The sequence below is a fragment of the Serinus canaria genome, chromosome Z, assembly GCF_022539315.1.
Source record: "Serinus canaria isolate serCan28SL12 chromosome Z, serCan2020, whole genome shotgun sequence".
Classification (NCBI taxonomy): domain Eukaryota; kingdom Metazoa; phylum Chordata; class Aves; order Passeriformes; family Fringillidae; genus Serinus; species Serinus canaria.
In genome coordinates, this window is record NC_066343.1 from 33,450,697 (window position 1) to 33,475,412 (window position 24,716).

Consider the following 24,716-nt stretch of genomic DNA (forward strand, 5'->3'; position numbering starts at 1 on the left):
ACAAGAGAATAGTAAAATGCATTATTGCCCTTTGTTTCAATTTTTACTCTTCTTTGCCTGTTCTCTTATGTCTCATGTACTCTATTCAAAGCACAACTCAAGCCAAACAACAATTTAATAAAAACTAGAGAAATAATTTCTGAATCATTTAGGTCAATTGGATTGGTAAAATCTGAGGTCTTTAATATTTTTTCTGAATTGTTTTCACCAAGAATTCTCCAAATGTATAAATCCCATCTATTTTCTGTACTCCATTGTACCTCCCTATTTGTTATCTTTTTTTGTTTGATTTGAAAATCTGTAGTAAAGATAAAACTGCTTTCTATGTATTTTATTATTCTGTGACAGACTACTGTATGAAAACAGAGACATCATGTAAAAGAGGACATAGGGCATATAAATTATGAATTCCTTAATGAGTTAAATGTCCAAGATAGACATACTTTAGTGATTTGTAAGAAAATCATTATTACTGAAGAACCAGTCAGTGAACGTGCAGGTCTTTTACTGCCTGGAAAAAAATTAGTTTCAAATCTATGACTTAAATAGGAGGGTAATACCACTTTTTTCATAACATCAGCCTTCAAATCTCCATTAAAACCATTAATATTTTAAGCTATGAAAAGACATGAGGCAGTAAAAAATAAGTTTCAAATTATCACTGTCTCTCTGAAAGACTTTTTCTCTGTACTAATCAACTACACTTCCCAGTTCAGAAGTGCAACAGTGAAGGATCTTGTTAAGGATATTTTATGGTAATGGGAGGATGAAGAATCACTGTTCAGTCTTAGATCTCTTGTCACCATGGAGCATATACCTCAGTAGGCTTGGATTTTTAAATTTTAATGTAAGAACAACTCTCAGTGATGCTATAAGAACACAGTAATGTTAATTTATATTATATTTTCATTCCATCCAGTCAGAAAACACAGCTGTGCCTGTGGAAAAGTATAATGGTGATATCATTAGGATTTCTTCTAAGGAAAACATTGTAACAGACATCCTGCCATGCTTATGTTATTTTAATTGGATGTTTAGCTCAAGGGCATTCATAATTTATCATAAACTTGAATGGTAATACAATTAGCTGGAAGGAAGCCATACTTGTCTCCTTGATTACCCCATAAGAAATTAAATCCTAATTTGAACATCCTTGTTTTAATATTCTTTTACTGACATGGCAAGAAGTGAAGACTTGGTTGACAAGGAGGTCATGCTGTTCAGTGTCTCAGCTGCGTAATGACTCGATGTAGTACAAGTGTTAGAAAAAATAAATAAAAACCAGATTAAATCTGGCTATCATGCAGAAATCTGGCCAGTGTGCAGACTGATGAGAAACTTTTATGTCAAGGGGATGACAAAGTATTACAGGAAGTCTTACTGTACTGATTTTACCTTTTCTTTCTTTGGAAGAACTCGGATGTCTTGGATCCTCTAGTTCAGTCATTAGTTCCCCAGTGGTAACTTCTGAGAAACTACTTTTAAGTCTACCAGCCACCAGAACCAGTTTCCAGCCATTTCCTAATTTCGAAGTTGTTACAAATTTTATGGTTAACCTTCCTAAAAGAATGATGGCATTTTTAATTAGTAGATTAAATAGGCTTGGTCCATATTCACTTGATCTGCTGACACTTTTGCTTTCTTACTTAATATGAGAGCTTAAAATGTGACTTGGCAATGCATTTAAGAGTTCTCAAGATATGTTTACCAAAGAAGAGTATAGTTCCTTTTTCATCAGTCTATGTTTACTGTTTTGTTGTCCAAAGATGTTGAAATCCTGTGTTAAGAATGCTAATGTGATGCAATGCATTTTTTTTTACTAAATATGGAGAAGTTATTAACATTGCATTCTGTAGGCTTGGTCTTTGTGGTGACCTTGTGCTGACAACTTCCAAGGGGCTATTATGAGCTACCAAATTGCTTTTACCCTGAATCAGTAAGGATTCTCAATGCTCTTGTTTCTTATATCATCTTGGATGTTCTAATTATCTGTATGTTTAATCCTTTTAGCTTCATGCTAAGTTATGAGCTTCAATAATTTTAAAATTAAATAATTTTGATCTCCCTTAAGTACTTTTTTGCACACATTTTGCATTTTTCCATTTTGCATCTGCTTTCTATTTCTTTGTCCTAATAAAGCATATATGTCTGATTTATGTTAATCATTATTTATAAATTATTCATGTTTTATTGTTAGTACATATGTTACTGTATGTTTCCTCCATATTTAGTGCCTCATAGCACTAAAAAAACCCCCCTGGAGGCTTTACTTCCAGGACCCAACTCAGTCACATGCTTCTGACTGGGAGGAATATTAGGTGTTAAGATATGGACCTGCTGGAGCACAGAACTCCTGAAAGAAAGCATCCAAGGGGGGAAAACAGTGTGGGCAGGCAACAGCTGTGGAGTAGAAAGCCTCACCACTGTATGAGTGAGCAGAGAGGGGAACATAGAGGGAATTGGCTGATACAGCTGCCAAGCTACTCTCCACAATTTTTGAAAAGTCGTGGCAGTCAGATGCCATCCCTAAAACTGGAGAGAGATGGATTAGATGGGTAGACAGATCAATGGGTAAGGAATTGGTTGAGTGGTGACATCCAAAGAGTAGTGGTCAACAGTTCAGGATCCTGCTGGAGGGACGTCAGTGAGAGGCAGTGTCCCTCAGGTGTTTGTACTGGGTCTGTGCTATTCAGTGTCTTCAGCAATGACACTGACATCAGGATCAAGTGAACCCTCAGCAAATCTGCCAATGACACCCAGCTGAGTGGTATGATTGATACACCCAAAGATGGGATTCCATGCAGAGGGACTTGGACAAGTTCAAGATGGTTCCATGGGAATCTCATGAGTTTTAACAAAGCCAAGTTAAAATGGCTTGCAACCCAGTTGTAGTGCTGTAACTGGGTTGGGGCAAACCCTGGTACCAACCCAGGCTGGGGGATGAACAGATGGAGAGCAGCCCTGCCCAGAAGGACTTGGGGCTGCTGGGTGAGAGGCTGGGCATGACCCAGCCATGGGCACTCCCAGCCCAGAGAGCCAAACGTGTCCTGGGCTGCATCCAGAGCAGCGTGGGCAGCAGGGCCAGGGAGGGGATTCTGCCCCTCTGCTCTGCTCTGATCAGAGCCCACCTGGAACCCTGCATCCAGCTCTGGGGTCCCAGCACAGGAAGGGCATGGAACTGTTGGAATGAGTCCAGAGGACTCACAAAGGACATCACAAAGATGATCCAGAGTGATGGACCATGTCTCCTAATGAGACTGAGAAAGTTAGGGTTGTTCAGCCTGGAGAAGAAAAGTCTCTGAGGAGACTTTGGAACAGCTTCCCAGTACCTGAAGGGAGCCTACAAGAAAGCTAGAGAGGCAGTTTTAACATTGAGTGGAAGAGGGAATAGTTTAGAAACTGAAGGATAGTCAATTTAGGTTGGATATAAGAAAGCAAAGTGGGGAGATTCTCCATCCCTGTGAATATTCAATATCAGTGTGGATGAGGCTCTGTGCAACCTGTTCTACTTGAAGATATCCCTGGTCATTGCAATGAGGGTTTGACTAGATGGCCTTTAAAACTCCTTTGCAATTCAACCTATTCTACAAATCCTTCTTGCCTCCTGTCGATATATGGCACCCAGAGAAGAGCGTTTCTCACTGGATCATTGCTTTAATAATCCAAGATTACCACTTGTCAGTATTTTCTGCTGTTGGCAACCCCTTGCCATAGCTCTAAGTCCCCCAGACCACTTCCAGATAAAAATAAATAAAGTCATGGCTGAGTGTTTAAACACACTTCAGTGTGCTTGTGTAATCTATTTCAGAGGAACACACAGAATCAATCAGGTCGGAAAAGATCTTTGAGATCATCAAGTCCAACTTGTGACTCAACAACACCCTGTCAACGACACCTTGTCAATCCAGTGGTCAGTACCACTGGATGTGGTACTGACACCCAATACCACATCCAGGCTTTCTTTAAACACCGCCCGGGCCACAGACTCCACCACTTCCCCAGGGAGCTCATTCCAGGAGCTAATCACCCTTTCTGTGAAGATCTTCCTCCTGATGAGCAGCCTAAGCCTCCCCTGGTGCAGATTAAGACTGTGTCCTCTTGTCCTGTTGGTGGTTGCCTGGGAGAAGAGGCTGACTCCCTCCTGGCTACAGCCACCTTTCAGAGAGTTGTAGAAAGTGATAAGGCTCACCCCTGAGCCTTCTTTTCTCCAGGCTAAACACCCTCAGATCCCTCAGCCAGTCCTCACAGGGCTTGTGTTCTAGGCCCTTCCTTCACAAGCCTTCTTACCCTAATTGTCTGTCTCCCAGGTAATATGAAATTGCACTGTTGTTCCCCCCTTGGATGCTGTCTTTCAGGAGTTCTGTGCTCCAGCACGTCCATATCTTAACACCTCATCTTCCCAACAGCTTTTATAAAAAGCCAGATTTTGATGACAGTTTGAATAAATATGCAGACTTCAAAGCAAATCAAATAACTTCAAGGCTCTTAGAGTTCTGAACAAAAAGGCAGTGCTCTGCTACAAGTGTTGATCTTATGAGATTGCCTGCTTTTATCTCAAAAATTTCTTCCTTGTAAGTCCTAGATAGGCACAAGAGGCACTAGTCCTGATCTTTTTTCTCTTTTTTCTGCTGACTTCCATTACCCTTTAGCTCTTCTGATACTTCAGATTTTGTCAGTATGTTGGATTTATTACCAGAAAACAGGAAGTGAAACAACTTGGCCTGAGCTTAAAGCAAGGAGATTATTTATGGATACCTTAAATAATCAGCTATTTAAGGTATTCAAAAGGCTTCCAGGTAGCTTTAGGTCTTCAAAACTTTGCTTCCCCTGTAAGCATGTTTGTATGTCCATTTTGCTAGATGGTCTTAGAGACATATATTACCTCTGTCTCACATTCTTGGCTTCATCCTTAGACCAGCATTGCTAAAAGGTGGCACTGATTATTTTTTGGATGTTGCCTGGATGAATGTAGTTTAAAATAGATGCTGCAGATGGAATTCCTGTTCTCCATAGGAAGGCATAATCAACTATCATTCCTGTGCTAAGCTTCTATGTTTTCCGGTTGCTAAAGCTTATCCTTTCTTTATTTTGTGTGGAAAAATCTATCCAAGTAAGGCCAACGTACTAAGGAATTAAAATACATAAACTAATAGTGAAATATTGCTAATTATGAATGAACAAAGTCATCCAAGGCCAGGTGTTTTCCTGCACTGTTTTTGGTGCAGATTTTTATGCAATAATGTAAACAAAATGTGTAATGCATGCATGTCATGGACATATTATGGACATATTTTCTGAAAAATTCTTTGCTAGGGTTTTTTCTCCTGAGAAGCTGAGAAGGCTTAGAGGAAAAGAAAAGCAATAATTATCTGCTGCTGTGGAATGCAGCAGGTGCATCTTTGATTGGTCTCATGTGGTTGTTTTTTAATTAATGGCCAATCAAAGTCCAGCTCTCTCGGACTCTCTGGTCAGTTACAAGATTTTATTATCATTCCATTCCTTTCCTTTGCTTGCAAGCATTCTGATTAAATCCTTTCTCTTTCTTTAGTATAGTTTTAATATATCATTTTCTTTTAATATAATATGCATCATAAAATAATACATCAGCCTTCAGAAACATGGAGTAAAGATTCTCATCTCTTCCCTCGTCCTGGGACCCCTGCGAACACCACCAGATATGCAGACAGTATGACTGATGAAGTACTTACACAGAATTCATAGTATTACTTAATGGAAGTTATGGATGACATTTTTTATGCATTATTTCATCATTATCTGAGAGTGCTGGAATATAAATCTGTAGTCAATTGGTTATACAAGCATTTGTTGAATTTCTCTTTGAATAATTAAAGGATTCAAAAGCTTTTTTAAAGGGTAAACCCAGCAGTTTTCTCAAATATATTTGCAGTGGAATGATAACGTCTTGAGATTAAAAGAAAAAAGAAAATTGTAGCTGGTAAACAGTAGCAAGAAAAATAAGCTGTATGCGTGTCTCTCAAAAGAAATAAAATTCTGCATGCATAATTATGTGTTGTGTTGAAATATATAGGGAGTTACAGATTTTTTTTTTCCAGCCAGTCTCATTTTTTCTTTACTTCTTGGCATTTTAAACAGTTTTTCTCATTTCAATGCTTGAGGTAATTTTAATTAGTAATATGATTTACTGTTAGGAGTTACAATTATTTCAGATATGAAAAGACTTCCTTTCAGGTCTGCTTATGCGGGGGAGAAAATATCTCTAGAAATACCAGACAAGTCACAGCGAAGGCAAGTGCAACATTCTGTTGTTTCTGCTCTGCAGATCTGTTCAGTTGAGAGATCTGAACAAACTCTGTATTAAAAAACTCACCAAACTCCTTCCTCTTTGGTTCCAGTCTGCAGGGGATGTCTTCAGTCTCCTGGCATTTCTGCCTGGGATTGCTGCTGCTCTGTCTAGGCATCCTTGGCTGCTTTTGAGCTGATCTTCTGTTTAGTTTTAGAAAATTGGCCTTTTTCATTAACCTAGTGCTTTTTTATTATGGTCCCCTGTAGCTAAATTCCCCTATTCCAGCTATGGGAACATTCCTGATATGGCCTAATTTCCTAGTGGGAAGAGGTGGGTGTAGGTAAGACTTATGTTGTAGTGGTGGTAAGAGCCATCACTTGCCTGCATAAATACAGTTTCTGACAAAGCAAGCCCTATATGCAGCAGTACCCTGCTTTGCTGTCTCTACTGTTCAGAAGTATTTTGGTATTGAAGAGGAGATCTGCTAGTTCACTGCATTGTTCTGTATGTGGCAAGATGAATTTCCTGATCAAGAAGTTCCTTCCAGTTTATCTGACATTTCCAACTTCTGCATGTTTGTGTAATTTAATTGCTCCTCACCACTCCCCAGGACAGGCTGGGATCCCATCTGTTCCCTCTTGTCATGCTTTCTATTTTGACTTTTTGATATTACTCTTTCTTACTAACTTCTATTCTCTACCTTCATGGGCTTTTCAGACAGTGTTAGCAAACTGATGTTTCTCCTCAGGCTGTACTTTAAGAGCTCTACTTTGCCCAAGAAATAAGCATTGACTATTCTTGTTTGTCATTAGTCTGGTGGGTGTGCATCCAGACTTGTTAGCTAAAAAGAGACACTGTATTCTCCACAAGATGTTATATTGCACTGTTTATGCCACTACCTGTGTGATACTAATACTAAAAAATCAGATAGCTTTTTTAATTTCATGAAAGTTCAGCAAAAGAAACTGCCACTGGTGTAATTTTGTTTACCTGGATGTGTACAATACAGTTGTTGAGACCATGTGTTTCATCTTCAGGTGTGTTGTACTCGTCTTGGAGGACTCCCAGTACATAATTTTGGGCATGTATAAAACATGTGGGGAAAAAAAAAAGATATGTGAATAAAAAAAAGGGTTTCAAATAAACACAGGAGAATTTTCTGTTTTACTGTACTGAGTACTTTCCACAAATCTGCAGTAAGACACTCCCAATAAAAGAGGGAAGTGAAAAACTTAACTGTAAAATAACAGTAAAAAAGGATAAATGAGCAGAGAAAGTAGCATCTCTTTAAGGCTGAGTTACTCAAAATAATTTTGAGTCATGCTATGTGTTTGCCTCTGCACACATGTTGTATAATGTAGATCATATTGTGCAAATTAAGAATTATCCTGAACTGACAGTGTTTCCAGTCTCCCAAAGTTTATATTTTATTTGAAAAACTTTGGAGGAGGTCAGGTACAGAATCTCTAATATTGATTCTACAGCAGGCTTTGCTACCACTGTTCCTCCTAAATTATGTTTTGTAATATAAGTTTACTAATTAATATGGAGTAAGGCTGTGAGGTAAAATAAGTTTAACTGGTCACAGAGATCATCTGGTCCGGTCCCTTGGTCTTCAAGCAGGATCTGTTTCAAGACTGGAATTCACAGTTCCATCAGGTTGCACTGGATTAACATTATTTAATAAGGTCCAAAACCTCATGTTTTTGCAAACAGAAGTGTTAGAGGGTGACAGATAGATGTGATAGAATGTGTATTACTCTGCCAAAGTAGTTTATATTAAGTAGCTCATTATAAATAATTGAGACATAAACTTGAAGTGAGAACATTTTTGGTAAATGGCTTGCATAGGTAAATCCTCTACTTTAAGATTATTCTTTAAGTAGAGGATTTTTTCTTTTAGTATTTACCAAAAGTGAAGTTCTGTTTCCAAATAACTGGACTTTTGGAAGGATAAGGCTGTTTAGTTTTGCTGTCTTGTTTCAAAATGGATTTTATGGAAACTTAGGTAAAAAGCAATAAAAACAGCATGAGAAGAACATTTATTACTCTCATTTTAGCCTCAAATTTTAGTCTCAAATAGCAGTACTATTAAAGACTCCTAAAACAATAGGAAAAACTTTTTGTGTCCCAGTAATTGACTTCACTGAAGGATAGTAGCTCATAGCATTTCCCTTTGGTAGACTATAATGATAAATATACTGGAAATAGTAAAGTCAAGTGATTGTTTTCATTTGGAATTTTTCATTTAGAGAGAAATGTGACCAACCTGTGAAAGCAGAGAAATACTGCAGTTTAACTGAGCACTTAGATCTCAGTATTTGAAGCCCTGAAGTTTGATTTTTAATAAATTTTTTTTACAAAAATTAGAATTTAAAATGGGTTTTTCTTGAATTTTTCTTCAACATTTGAATTGGTGAGTTACTTCAAAAGAAAGGATACTTAGGACTCAGTTTAGAAAGTCCTTTTAAGATCCTGTTGAGCAAAGTAAGATGTACATTTTCTCTAGTGGGCAGCAGATTTAGTAAGGCACAGGCATGCAAATTCTTCAGGAAGATTGATTTTTCTAAGGAAAGTCATAAATATCAGGGAACCCTTCATTTCAGACTATTGTAGTTTACAGGCTGCTCATCTCCCAGCAGGAAGAATTATAACTTGTAAAATATCACTGCAGTATAAGGATTTTTCATGAGACAGGAGCCTCATACTTTTTATAGCAAGTGTTGTTACTGGGGCAGGGGCATGCAGAGGGCGGCTTTCTCTTGCTGTATGAAATTGTCCTCTCCCAGCGTTTCAAGATTACACATTCAGGGTACTTGAAGCATAAAGGCTCTAGAAACATTAATTTGCTATATTGCACTGCAGAAGAAAATCTCCCCAGATCTTCATTCAGCAGAAGAGGTTTCCTGCATTGAACGTGGCAAGTTTCTGAGTGGAGCAGGTTACTTCCCCATGTCAGGTGATGTGACAGGAGTGCAGATGGTGTGCTGAGCATCTGAACTGGTGTCAGCTGGTATGATAGGAGTGAAGTCATCACATGAAGCAGGCAGCACAGCCTCAGGCCATTACAGGGTGTTAGTTCTGTGGCTTCAACTTTGCTTGGTTAGCGTGAAATGGGTCTGGATGGATGAAGATTCTCAAACATGTACAAGGAGATTGGTCTCAACAAGTGAAAACCAGAAAGGATATATTACCACTGTTTTTTTTTTAGGAATGGCTCCAGCCAAGTGTAAATTAAATACTCCCAGGCATCTTCATACTATCATAAACCAGACTACTCTCTTCTGTAAGTCTGTGAAGAGTGCTGAGTCTATCCATGCTAAAAAGTGTTCATCACACTAGCTGTCAGAATTTCGATGTTTTTTTAAGAAGTGTGGAGTTTTTTGTAGGAGGGAGGGCTTTGGGGATAAGGCAAATGTAAACATCTGAGCACTACTGAGTAGGAGTGATAAGGACATGAAAACAAAAGGGAAATTTCTCAGTAAAAATTCCTTCTGAAGTAATCCTGTAAAGTGGGGTGTGTTGCTATTTCAACTGTGATGCTACCCACAAATTACCCAAAAAAGGCAAAATTTCCAGTTTCTATAGAATTTGTGTATGTGGAATCAGCATTTTTTGGTGTTCCTGCACTTCAGAGAATAATTACCGTATTCAAATCTTTGGTTAGATACACAAATGCATGAGTCCATGTTTTAGAAAAGTTTATCATTAAACAAATATACTACTTTAGGTCACATAGAAACAATTCAGAAATTGTGATTAGTCATCAAATAACTTTTTCGTCTTGTTTTCCTTAACACAGAGGGTAGAACTTGATATTTTTGTCCAAAAAGATAACCTTGAAAAGTTTTGCCATGTTTTTCTGTTGTGTACATTGAAGGCTAATATTGACAGATTTAATATTTCTGCCTATATATAGCCAAATGTGTCACATAGTGAGAAGGGGACAGACTATGAAATAAAAGTACTTACAAACTTTGCATAAATGTGTTATGGAACAGAGTTAATTGTATTCACTTAGTTTAATAATAATTCCATAGGCACACTAAGACTTTAATCATTCTTATTTTGCTAACACAAAAATTTGTTTTTTAGTCTTACGGTGTCCTGGTTTAGGACAAATTAGGGGAAATCTCCGAAAGGGAGTCCCCTAAAAACAAACCTCCAACCACCCCTCCCCCAGTACCGGGTTCAGGAAGGAATTCCTCGGAGGAGCAAAGTGGAAAATAAAACCTATTTAATAACAAGTAACAAAGGAACACTCCCCAACACAAGAAAAGAAAAAGAAACCAGGCAGTGTTGTGGAGGGTGCTGATCTTCTTCTCGCAGACTCCGGGGGGTCCTGGACGTCCCAGGTCAGGTCCGGAGCCGGTACGGTATCTTCAGGGGAGGGTAAGAAAGAGGGAAAGGGAAGGAAAAAAAAAAAAAAAAAAAAAAAGAAGAGCGCAAAAGAAAGCAAGCCAGCCAAGCTAAGCAGCAGCAGCAAGCAAAAGCAAAAGCAGCCAGCAAGCTAAGCAGCAGCAGCAACCAGCCAAAAGCAAAAGCCGAGGTGCCCGGTCACCCTCACCCCCCCCCCCCTCCCCGCCCCGCCGCAGCAAGACGGCCGGGGGGGGGGAAGAAAGGCCAGACACAACACACGATATTGGGATAAAGGCTGTCACCCCACGACACGGTTCAATAATCATTGAAAACTACCTTCAGGACTATGCTTAAGGGCACGAGGTTGGCAAAATAACTTCCTTCTTCTTTTGCTCCTTAAAGTTAATGATTAAGCATTTTTTTCAACTCTGTATTTAAAAAGTATATTTTTTGTAGGAAAGAAATATTGGTAAATGCTCTGGTGCACTCCTGTGTATGAGCCTTCAGGAAGGCTTAGTGTCTTGCACTGAAGATGTGTTAGGATAAAAGATTATGTATTACTTTTGTGGTCAAATTTTACAATGTTTTTAATATATACTATGAATTCTGTAAATAATAAAGCATGTACAAAAAATGCTAGGGCTTCTTATAGAGTGCACTTGATGCAGCTAACTGGTGGACAGTAATGTGTGTAATTTTAACAATGGTGTATTTTAGTGGCTTGATACAAATGAAGAAATAATTAATTATTGATTAATTATCTTTAAATTTGTGAAATACCACTTATTAATAAATTCTTTGACTGTCTCATACTGTATGAGGCATGCCGGGGAAGGGTATTTGTTTGTAAGGGAGCTGAAGCACCCTTTATGGGAGGACAGGAACATTGGCAAGATCCAGTTTGGAATATGGCCCGGAGTTCATGGGAGATTTGGCTTCAAGGAGGGTGGATTGCTTCTTTGCTTGATGTGTGGAAGCCAGAGAACACTTTTATCATCTGGATAAAGTTTTTAGCATCAAGCTGTTACCTAAGGAAGCACACATGCACTGCCAAGATGTAAAAGGACATGAAGGACATTCATGCTGGGGATTGTCACTTGGATGGCAATGCTACTGTGGCAAACCACCTTCTGTAATGAGGCAAACAATGGCAAAACTGCAGATGGCTCTACCTGCTGCTGGAGTACTGCAGGGGTATTGCTTTAATGCCATGGAGGGCGTGTTCAGCTCCCAAGACTCAAGGTGTAAACATGTAGCTGGTCCCAGTGCATTTGTTGGTGTGTCACTGTGTAACTCCCTGATAACAGAACCCACCTTTCTCTGCTGAGCTCTCTCAGTGACTATGTCGGAGCAACCACAAGTCTGAACATCGCTGAGTTACATGAAGCTTAAGCTATGACAGGAAAATTAGTTATACCTTCTCTGTTATCACTCATCTTTTATTGTCCAGAAGAGGAAATGAGTCAGGTCTTTGGCATCATCAAAACTGCTGAGTTAGCCATTTCCATTGCTGAGTTTCCATTTCACATCCTAGTGGAAAGATTGGCAGTGAGTAGGGGGCTGTTGTTCATTGTAACTAGAGCTGTTATTACCAGCTTCTTAACCTGTCATCCCTTTCACATTACCCTGGTGCTTCTCTTCTGAAGGCTGGTTTGTTCCATAGCGGGTTAGTGATACCAGGCAGTCCAAACCTGAGGGGGCTGGAAGACTGTTAGCCTACCTTCCTTAAATCTGCTGACTACTAAAAAGCAGCCTTTCCCACAACTGTTTCCCTTAGATAATGCCCAGGGTAATTTAAGACATTTTTTTGTTTCCTTCCATCCATGCTGCTGTCCTTGTATACCAGTGCTGTTTAATTTGTCTATTTAGAAGCCTGACAAGTTTCTTTTGCATTGATTTGTCCCATGCATTTGATAAAAATGCAGGTCTAGAATTGTAGGAAATTGTTTGTTGCATCTTTCCGAAATATTTTGGCTAATGCAACACTTAAGTTTTGTGTCCCTTCTCTTTAGAGGATTCACACTGAATTTTAATAATCTCTTAATGCCATCTTACTGTCTGATAATATTCTCATGTTTTCTTTGAATGCCAAATTTTTCCAATTTAAAAAGTCAGTTTTCCTAAGTACTTAGTCGCCTACCTCTTACAACCGTGAGTATAGCATTATATGTGTTGTTTTATTATAATGACTTAATTTCCAAAGCTTCTTAATTTCCAAGTTCTCTGGCTTTTATGGGTTAGTCATAATGTCCTTGACTGTGTGTCATGAGCAGTGTTTAAGATTTTGTGCCAGCCTCACTAGGAATGATATTGTTCCTTAGAAGCTTCCATAATAACTTCCCTCCAAACTGATATTCCCCTCTTGTACATAGCTTGTTACTGCTTCTCTATTATCTAGTTCATATGGATTTCATAATTCCAGTCTTAATCCTTATCTTCTCCAGGCTCATAGTATTTCTCAGAGCATCAAAACTGACCTGCTCAAATCTGTCTTCTTGTACAGAAACTTAGATTAACTGTAGCTTACTGTTGCATTTTATTATAGTACATATTATTGAGACCATCCTAATGTGCCTATAGTCATCTGAATTTTTTTTTAAGCACTCAACTTCCTGCTGTTCAGCAAAACAGTATCATCTCAAACACAGTAGGTTTATATATGTACTTCATATGGATGAAATGTCCCTTCACTGGCAGCAGTGAATAAATCTTCACCTTTAGCAGAGCTAAACTCTAAAGAGCAGAGGGAAGAAAGACCAGGAGTAATTCCTGTTCATCTTATTTCTACATTTATTAATAAAGTCCAGTTTAGATAAAATGGTCAACAGTTTAGCACTCCTGTGGATTTAAGAACAGCTTGAGTGAATGTAGGATTTTTATGTCTTCTCTGTTAAATGTTGTTAATGCTCAAAGAAAAATCATGTTAATTTAAAAAGCACCATTTGCATTCAGTCTTTTCATATGAGGTAGTCTTGAAATAATAAAGTTGGTGGGTTTGGGGTTTTGTGTATATGCAGTAAGAACCTTCCTTTTTTATTACATCAGTAAATCACAGCGATTACAATTACTTCAGAACTTGCAATGCGAATTACTTTGTGCTTGTGTATTAGCTATTGTATTTTTCTGCCACAATAATAAAACATTGCCTTTATTCTGATTTCTTTCTTATAATTTTTTTAATTCCTGCTTGCACTTCAGAGTTCTCAGAGCATGATTAGATCATTAGTATTTCTTCCCAACGTTTAGTTTCAGCTGGCATGGAAAAAGGCAAGCAGAAGTCCATGCCAACTCTTGCATTAGTTGTGCTGTAAGAACCATTCAGAAGACAGCAAACAATTCAGAAAGGTCACAAATGCAATGTGAAAAGATAAAATGTTGGGCCTCCAGGTATTATATTGAATTGAAGACAAATTCTCCCATTCACTGCTTCCAGTGAATATAAATTGGTTGTATCATGTCAAACTAAGTATTCATTTGGCAAAATAGTCTCTCTCTGGGGTAATTGGTAGAAGAAACTGAGGCAGGGGTACAGGACATTAAGGAAATATTGTGATAGATCTTTAGCTGGAGCTCCAGGAGTTCTAGATAGCAATGTTAGTTTCCCACTAAGCTGTTTGCTTTGCTCTTTAAAGTGATCCAAAATTTTACCATCAGCAGCTTGCTGTGCCACTAAGATCTGTTTCCGAGTCTTGAGTGTATCCTTGTAAGTGTTATAGTTCTTTATGAGAGAAGAGGTGGTACCATTCCTATCAATTTTTCTTATGGTTCTCATTTACTCTGACTCCATGGATCTCAGAGTTGGCCCTCTTTGGATTTCTCTGCTTTGTCCTAGGTAACTGTTTATTTAATGATCCAGATATGTAATCATTGTGTAGCCTTGGTTGGTACCTTTGTACTCACATGATGGTTGATGACAAACTCAACATGACCCAGCCATGGGCACTCCCAGCCCAGAAAGCCAGTGGGATCCTGGGCTGCATCCAAAGCAGCGTGGGCAGCACGACCAGAGAGGGGATTCTGCCCCTCTGCTCCACTCTGGTCAGAGCACACCTGGAGTGCCAGTTCTGGTGCCCCCAGCACGGGAAGGACATGGGACTGTTGGAGCAAGTGCAGAGGAGGACACGAAGTTGATAAGAGGTACAAAGACAGGCTAAGAAAGTTGGGGCTACTTTAGAGGAGAGAAAGTTGCATGGAAACCTCACAGCAGCCTTCCACTATCTGGAGGCCTACAGGGAAGCCAGGCAGCAACTCCTCAGATAGAGGAGTATTGATAGAACAAGGAGTAATGGGTACAAACTGAAAGAAGAAAACCTTAGGCTACAGTTTAGGAAGAAATTCTTTCCTGTGAGGGTGGTGAGACATGAGCAGGTTGTCCAAGGGAGATTGTGGATATCCCAACCCTGACACTGTTACAGGCTGGGTTGGATTATACTTTGAGCAACCTGGTTTACTGGAAGGTAGCTCTGCCCATGGCAGAGGTGCTGGAACTAGATGATATTTAAGGTCCCTACCAACCCTTAACATTCTATAATTCCTTGTTAGTAGTTTCAGATGGGGCGATACTGACAAGGTGCCTGGCCACAGTCTTCAAGATGTTGGTATGCTATGGTGTTCACAACCATGTAATGAAGCTTCTGATTCACTTTAGACTTGTCCTCATGCTACTTGCTTTTCCCTTCATCACTGCTGAACCTCTGTGTGACACTTACACAGAATTGCAAACTCTGGTGGGCTGGTACTGTTTGGACAGAGTCCTAACAGCTTACACAGTTTGACATTCTTCACACAGAGTTAGGATTGTGTTCCTCACACATACTTTGCATTTATCTGTACAAAATTTAATCTGGCATTTTATTACCTTGCCATTCAAAATCATGAAAACTTTTGCAGGAAGGTTTACTCTTACCATGCTGAATAATTTTAATTTATAGTCAATAAACCTTTCCACTTCCTAAATCCACCTCCTTTGCCAGATAATTTATGACTGCATTTTCCAATTCAGACTCTCACACAAATTCATTTTTCAGAAATTTAATCATCCTTCCCTTTGCCTTCTGGGCTTGACCATCTTGCTTAGAAATTTCAAAGCAAAGTTAGGGGCAAATTAAATTGCTTTAATTTAGATGTTAATCAGTTGAATTGTAATAGGACATTTTTTCTTGCAACATTAGGAACAAATTTCAGCACTAAGATTAAACAGACTATCTTCAGGAACTGTTATTGCTTTCAGTATCATGTTTGTTCTGTTTTCTCCAAATCGGGATCTATTAAAAGTTTTCAGTGACATAACTGAAAATGGATTAGTACAGTTTTGCATATGTGTGATAGTACTGCATTACTGAGTTGATTGAATTTTTTTCATTGCTACTTTTAATCTGTTGTTGATTATCAAAAACAAAATCATTATTATAATGGAGTATATCTTTTCTCCATGGTTTCAGTGGAGCTTATCAAATAAACCCAGGCATCTGAAATTGGAATGTGAGGAAAATGCTGTATTTATGTCAACAGAATATTTCTGTTAAATAAATGCTGCTAATGAATCTTCTGTAAAGCTGAGTTTTTAATAAGTCTCGGGCTACAGAAGAATTTGCACAATTGGAGGACAGCATTTAGCTTTGCAGCAGTATGTCATCTGTTACAAACCTTTTGGATGAAATCCAATTTACTATTTTACATAAAACTTTCATGTACTTAACTATGAAAAATCATGCACTTTAAATGTAATGTGTAAACTTTAAATGTGAATGGTTGTAAATGGGTAAAGTTAATGGTTGTTTCATTTATACTCAAATAGCATTCTTCATTAGGCAGCTTAGAAAAGAAAGTCACACAAACCACCTCCCCTCCTTTCTTTTGTTTTCAACATTACACGTTTTCCTTATTTTCCTTTAAGGGGACTTTACTATGAAATTCTAGATATAAAAATCATGCCTTCAGCTTTTTGCAGAAAAAGTGGACAATGCAAAATCATAGTCACCTTGCATAGCTTGCAGCATAAAATTTTAAGTAAAATAGACCAGGAAGGAAGTGTAGCTTATAAATGGAAATCTAGCTGGAAATCTAGCCAGATCAGCTGTTCTTTTTCATAATTCAAGATGTAAATTGTAGAGAGAGAGAGAGAATTGTTTTTCCAAAGAGCAAATGCCATCACCCAGCTCTTTCCTAAACACTGTTTTCCCTTTCAATCTCTAATCCATCTGTCCTGCCAGCAACAATCTCTAATTCTCAAGAAAGCCATATTTCAGTTTTTTCAGCACTGCTAGTTAAAACACTAACAGGCCTGATGTGAGTTCCTGTTCTCTGTGATTACAAGGAAATCAGCCAAACTCTCATGTCCCTGGTTCATCTCATCTCACGTACCAAAAAAAACACCCACATTTCAAGACAGAGCAAATGTTCTCAGAGAGCTTTAGGTAGGGTCTGTGAGTAAGGGGCATATGAGTAATGTTGTAACTTTGTATGGTTTTTTTCACGTTCATTTTCACGTTAATATAGGAGAGGCACCTGTGTTACTAGAGGCAAATTTAACATAGCTTAAGGTATTTCTCAGAATGTGTCTGTTGCTTTTCTACATGTCATATAACTAACCTCAAAAATTTTAATCTGAGTAATAGTAGCAGCCCTGTTTGCTCAAGCAGTGGCATTTGAGGTCTGAATGAAGTGGGAGGGGCAATCCAGAAGTTCTATATTAAAGTTTTGTTTTTCTAAATGTAACAATGTTTATTTCTTGTACATGCTAATGAATTTTACATAGCTTTCATGATTCTTATCTTTAGAGCTATTAGGAGTTAGTTAGGAGTTATTTTACATTTATTGCCCTATTCTTAATATTACTTCCAGTATCAAAACTTCTGTTCTTGAAATAATTAAAGTAAAATGAGCTAAATGTTTTGAGTCAGATCTACTGTCCAATCAGGACTTACCTCTCCTGATTTCTTCAGTGTATAAAAGACAAACTTCAATACCCATGTCAGAATCTGATTGCAGGTCAAGTTTAAAACACATTATTGAACATTTTCTGTCTAATTAGCACATTTTCCTTTTACATTAATTACAGACCAATATATTTGCAGATTAAAAAAAAAAACCCAGCCTTTTCTCCTTTATCTACCAGTCATGGGAAAGAATTCTCTGGAGTTAGTAGGTGTTAGGAAAGAGCAGCAAGTTTTAAATATATTTATTGTATCAGTATTTTACTTGTCCATATGATTTCCCGCTTAAGAATAAATACTCATCACATTAATAATGAGCTAATTTGTCTTCAAAGAAGACAAAGAAACTAGGTCAAAGATAGTTTTATGATTTGCTTATAGTTTAGTTTTCAGCACAGAAAGTGTAAAGGACAGATATTTTGGATCCTAGGCTTTTCAGCCACAAAATGTATCTCCTCACTATATCACAGTTACTAATTTGACAGAAGGAGAATGTCTTTTCTTGCTACAGAAATAAATTGGAAATCACTATCACAATCAATTGCTTAATTGACATACTATGTGTGTCTTACAAAATGTATATTCAAATGGTTTTATTTCAATTATTGAATTCTCTATCAATATGAAAAAAAGAGTTTTGTTAAGACCATTGTTTTTTAAGGTTAAACAGCACTAACTATTTGCATATATCAGTAATATCAGCTCCAAAAAATTTTTGCTACATAGACACAAATAGAGGGTGCTCTTTAAAAAATTGTGAATGTTGCTAACCTTGCATTAAAGGTCTTTGCTAACGGGGGTTTAGATAAAGGTGAAGTCAGTGGTTCATGCACAGCACCTGTGTACTCAGAAATATTACCCACAGACCTGTGCCTATGCATTTCCCTTAGCTCTGCAGCTGGATGAAATTAAGATAAATCCAAGGTAAGTGACGTTTTCTTTGGACAGAGGACAATATTTGCTTACTGTGGACACTACTGAAACTCAGACCAAAACAATGTAACTATTTTCTACTGAATGCTATAAAATTCTATGCCTAAAATAAGCAAAATCTATAAGAATTGGTATTGATACCAGTGCCAATATGAGTCCTTTTTTTGGGTAGAAGCACTTCAACCTAATGTCTCTTTCCCCTCTTTCTCTCTCTCTCTAGATGCAGCAATTGTTCCACGAAAACTACGAACACAACCGCAAGGGTTACATTCAAGATCTTCACAACAGCAAGATCCACACAGCCATAACGCTTCATCCAAACAAAAGACCTGCCTACCAATACAGGCTGCACAATTACATACTGAGTCGCAAAATTTCCGAACTGCGCCATCGGACCATCCAGCTCCATCGAGAAAGTGTCCTGATGAGCAAGCTCAGCAACACTGAAGTTAATAAGGAAGATCAGCAACTGGGAGTGGTGCCGTCTTTCAATAATTTTCAGCCACGTGAAAGGGATGAAGTCATCGAGTGGGAGTTCCTGACGGGAAAGTTTCTTTACTCAATGGTGGAGAACCAGCCACCCCGGCAGAGCCTGAGCAGTGTCCTGCGGGCTGCGCTGGATGATACTGTGATGCAGGTCATGGAAATTATAAATGAGAACTCCAGATCTAGAGGAAGGCTCATTGATTTCAAGGAAATACAGTATGGGTACCGCAGGGTAGACCCTCTGCATGGAGTAGAGTACATCCTAGATTTACTGCTTCTGTACAAAAGGCATAAAGGAAGGAAAGTTACGGTTCCAGTGAGACGCCATGCTTACCTTCAGCAATTGTTTAGCAAACCCTTCTTCAAAGAAGCAGAGGAGCTGGATGTAAAAAGCTTGCTGGAGGACACCAACAGTGACACTCAATCTTTCTCTTTCCTTTCAAATTCTTTAAAGATTTTTTCCTCATCATTCCAAGGCACCAAAGACATTGGAGGACAGAGTAACAAGAAAATACATATTCTTGTCCCTATCACGGGGAGATTTGATACTTTCTCAAGATTTATGGTTAATTTTGAAAAGACTTGTCTGATTCCCAAGCAGAATGTAAAGTTGGCAATAATTCTCTTCAGTTCTGATTCAGGCCCAGACTCTAGCAAACACATAGACCTAATGAAAGAATACAGCATTAAGTATCCCAAGGCAGATATGACCCTGATTCCAATGTCAGGAAAGTTTTCTAGAGGTCTAGCTCTTGAGATGGCGTCGTCTCATTTTGACAATGACACTTTGCTGCTGTTCTGTGATGTTGATCTGGTATTCACATCAGACTTCCTCCAGCGATGCAGAGATAATACTATTCAGGGAGAACAGGTTTACTACCCTATCATCTTCAGCCAATACGATCCAAAAGTAATATATGGAGGCAACCCTCCAGCTGACAGTAGTTTTGTTTTCACAAAAAGAACTGGATTTTGGAGGGAGTATGGATTTGGAATTACCTGTATCTACAAAAGTGACCTACTTACTGTTGGTGGATTTGATACCTCGATTCAAGGCTGGGGACTTGAGGATGTGGATCTCTTTACTAAAGTGATAACGTCTGGCTTGAAGGCTTTCAGAAGTCAGGAAGTAGGAGTTGTCCATATTTTTCATCCTGTTCAGTGTGACCCCAATTTAGATCCGAAACAATATAAAATGTGCTTAGGGTCCAAAGCAAGTACATTTGCCTCTACCATGCAGCTCGCTGGACTCTGGCTACAGAAACATTTGGGTGTCAGGTACAATTGGACTCTCTCCTGACAACTCAGCCTATTTGGCCTTTTTAGGGGAGTTTACCTCATTGCTGTTATTTGATTTTGCTGTTGTAGTTTTGAACTCCCTCCTTGTAGTCTTCCAAAGACTGTTGACCTCAAACGGGCTGACTCTGCTGTTCACTGATGTTTCTTATACCTACTGAACTGGTGAGGTGGATTCCTTCGTATCTCCTTTATTTGAAATTCAATCTGGTCATGGAAATCATACAAGCCCATGGAGCATATTCATCACAAGAGACTGTATTAGAAGAATGTTGTCTTTCAGCTTTTGGATTCAGTATCATCTTGTTGCATTTCTCAGATTTGATGTGATATAAATATTTACTGGTGAAGGTACCACAAAAGTGCTTTATGCTTCTTCTGGGATGGAACTCTCTAAGATAAACTTGAGTTTTATATTTATATGAGGACTTATATGTATAAACGCTACTTTTCTTCATCTTTAGAATTTTTAAAGTAAATGAATAACTATAACTGTACCTTTATTTTTTAAAAAAAGAGTAAAGCTGAGGAGCTACTTGCAAATACAACTGGTACTGGCTACCAAGGTCCTTAAATGTCTTATTATTAAAACAAACTCCTCATTGTTATTCAGTCAAAGTGTAAATGAACTTTATTTTCACAACAAACAGGATTTAATCAAATGCTCATGTACACTTTGAAGATTATTTGAGCCAACATTCTTAATTTGCAGGCAAGAAGAAACTATGACTCAACATGGTCATTTATGACAAAGTGCAAGCATAGAGTGTTCTTACTTTGAAAAACATAGGATGAGTTTCTGTTTCTCTTTTTAGAATGAGTCTCTAATACATAATTTTCTTTTACATTCCTTTCATAAGGCTGCACTTCTGTGTTAAAAGTTAAAGCTCTATTTTTGTTTTACATTTTTCATTAATATTGGTACTCAGTAGCAACTTGTTGTTAAATTAAAGTAACTGTAGAATAGTTATTTAAGTTTCAAAATTTACTATTGCTGGTCAAAGTTCCTTGCCAATATATTTATATTAGTGGAGGTTTTAAGACTGTTTTCAGATTTATTTCTCCAAACAGCCTGAAGTTGCCATATTGTGGATTCATGAAGTATTCAAGACCAACCGGAGAAATAATAAAATTAATTTCTGTATTTTAAAGAAATGTTTATATAGGGATATATATGTGTGTGTGTGTGCGTGTGTGTATATCCCTATATTTATAGATATATAGAGAGAATAATTTCAAAGTATGTTCCACTTTTTAGTTCAGGCAGTGATTTGTTATAATCATTGGGTTTCTTGCCAGGTGCTTGGAACATTTCATGTTGTACTGTGGTAAGAGTTTAGAGCCATTCAGGAAACCATCAGAATTCAGCTAAACTTAAGTTTTTACAGTGGGTACATCTAATAACCTCAGTACCCTTGATTTCAAACTATATTTCAAGCCGAGCTGGGCAAGAAAAAGTGGTAAGTTTTTTAGCTGTAACTGACTGCTTCTGCGTTTCCTTTAAAAAAAAAAAGCCAACCAAAAAACCCCACAAACCCCCCCAAAACAACTAAGTGATTGGAATTCACTGGCACATCTGTTTGTGGGAGGATATCCAGATAATTTCCTAAGGTTTGAAGAGGGTATGTAGGTCAGCTAATATCTTTTATCTGTGGTTCTCGGTTCTGGACTTACCATGCAAAGTAAAAGGCAACTCTGACAAGGATTGAGTAAATTCAGAATTAAAAGACTGGCCATAGTGTGCTCTAAAAAAGGCCATTCTCTTGCCCTGGAGAAGGTATTTATTGTTGAAGTGAGAACAGAGAGTGTAATTCATGTTTGTACCAGTCCTCCTCAAGCAGAACTCCTGGCTTGTTATTTTCCTGGAGGCTCTTGTCTTCCTAGCTTAGTATTGTTAGCTCAAATGTATGACAAAATTCTCTTTCAATTATAATATAATTCTTGGAAATTGCTCCTCAAACTGAGTGCAAAAGTCATACTTTTTTCCTTAAATAAGACAAGAACAAGGAATCTGGTATATGTTAGCAATCTCAACCAATGCAACTCAGATTGTAAATATCAAAAACTGATTGCCTGTTGATAAATATTTGTGGTGGTTTCACAAACAAAAAAAAAACTTAAAGACTTGGAAAGATATCTAAGGAAATCATACATCTGCTGGGACATATTCCAGTGCTTATTTCAATTACTTAATTTAGTGGCCAGAAAGTATTTGCTCAGCTCAAAATAAAATAGTAGATTAGAACAAGCAATGAAACCAATCATTCAGTGGGGATAAAGATGTATACAGAGGGCTTGCAGGATCAGGTCCTACATGATATAAGCAAAATGCTAGTATTTACCAGTATAGATATTTATTTAGTGTCTTGACTGATTCATTTGTTTATATGATGAATTACTTTGTTAAAAACCTGAATATAAATGTTTATTATGAAATATTGCGTTTTCTTTTGAAATAACTATCCTGAGATAACTTGAGAACTTGTGTTAGTTTGTCTAAGGAATAATATGCCTTCTAAGGAGATCATATTAAAAGGAAAAAAAAAAGCACAAAAGTGTTAGAGTAATGTTATGTATGTATAGATTAAGATGGGAATATCTGTGTTAATCAACTGTTTGCCTTTGTCTAATCTGAATCATAATCTTGATTGTAAATTGAAATTTCTATGTGTATAATGTCCCTTTGTAAATGAGTGACAAGTGAATTCACAGTAGAACATAACAATCAATTCTTCCCCAAACCTCCTTCCCCTGGGAATAGTTTTCCTGGCTTCATTGTTGGGAAATGGGTTGTCAACAGCTCACACTTTGGCTTTTCAGACACAACCATTCTTAAAAAAAATCTCAGCATTCACTACTCAGAAACCTCAGAAATCCCCAAACCACTGGATCATGGCATGTTTTTCCAGTCACAGTGTTTATTTTAACAGAGCATTTGCATCTCCTGGATGAAGGAAAAACATGTTGGGATCTCTGAGACTTGGTGAGTGTACTCTGCATCAGGGTACAGGTTCTCAAGCTGAAGAAAAGCAGAAGGTCAGGGGGAGGTGTGAGGCTCAGCCACGGGAGTTGGCACCTTCTGCCCAAGTCACCCCTGTGCTACCACCTGTGCTGCCCACTGCCTGTCTTGGAGCTATGAGCTGGCAGCTCAAACAAGCACAGGAGAGCTGTTCTTGCTGCCACCAACTGCTTTGAAGAAGCAAAAGGGCCATTTTAGTCAGGGAGGAATGAAAGGAGGGTCCCAAGCAGGGATTCATTGAGTGGGGTGGCAGGTTGTCTTGTGCAGGTCATGTTTCTCATGGTCCCGAGGTGGAAAGAGCCTGATCCCACGTGGCTTCCCTCTGGTTGCACTCCAATGGCTTTGAAGGAAGGGGCAAAATTTCATGGGGCTCATGGACCTGCATTATGTGCTTGGGTCCTACCCTATCATGGGACATGTGGGGGAAAAGGTGCCACATGGTCTTCCCAAAGAGCAGTACAGAGAGAGGCACCTCCTGCACGCAGCAAATGCCAGCTGTGCACAAAACTGCCTTCAAGAGCCTTTGCTCTGCTGTGTGCTTGATAATGGTTCAAGATCCTTCCAAAAAAGGAGATTGCTGATGAAATGACTCCTAGGAGTGTACTGCACATCCTCAGTAACTGAAGAGTTGCACGCAGAATGAGTTAAAAACCACTTTTTTAAATCAGAGGGAAATAAACAATTTAAACTTCTTTTGATGTCTTTACTAGTCACTACAGTTACTTAAGATGTACTTTGCTACATCAAACATTTTTCTTCAAAGAATGATGCCAACTTTAGGCACAAAAAACCTCCCACAAGTGTAGTCTATATCATATTTTCCTGCAACTTGAAATCAGTTAAAATTTATGGGAAAAAACAGGGATTAGAAAATGGTGAGTCACTGACTGGGGGAAAGGTTTTTGTTTCTGCTATATTTTTAAAAGCCAATCAAATCAGGAGAAAAAAAATACTTTGTTAGATACACACAAAAATTACCCTGATGTTAAGTAACAGTGATAATTGTGGTCCTAAAATGCAGCAAAATGAGATGTTTCACTAAGTCTAACTATTTACAATAACTGAATATCACTGAAGGTGATCTGTTGTACATTTGTAAGTAATGTGTAATTCATTTTTCAATTGATTCATTTCTTAAAAAATTTAAATTTTCTTCCATCAGCATTTAGTAATTTGGTTAATAAGATTACTTGTCATGACTCACTCTCAATTTCCTATTTTTCTTTTTCTTGGATCTTCCCGTTTGCAGTACGTGTTACTACAGAACTGAAACTTTTTGAGCTAATATATGATATTTCTGTTACAGTTTTATGATTTCACTGCCACACAAAACTGCTGAACTAGAATATTTTAGTGAATGAGTTTCCAGGCCTACTTCAAATTGTTTCCATTTGCCTGTCACTGTAAGTTAAAAGTGTTCTGA

The 24,716-nt window shown here is 38.1% G+C and overlaps 1 protein-coding gene across 1 annotated transcript in view; it reads left to right on the plus strand.

Moving 5' to 3' along the window:
* The window catches only part of CHSY3 (chondroitin sulfate synthase 3), a 139,304-nt gene extending 115,012 nt beyond the window's left edge, over window positions 1–24,292 (plus strand). The window contains exon 3 of the mRNA XM_009096128.4: window positions 18,713–24,292. Coding sequence (XP_009094376.3) covers window positions 18,713–20,278 — 1,566 coding nt within the window. The 3' untranslated portion in view covers window positions 20,279–24,292. The remainder of the gene's footprint in view (window positions 1–18,712) is intronic.
* Window positions 24,293–24,716: the final 424 nt, after the last annotated feature.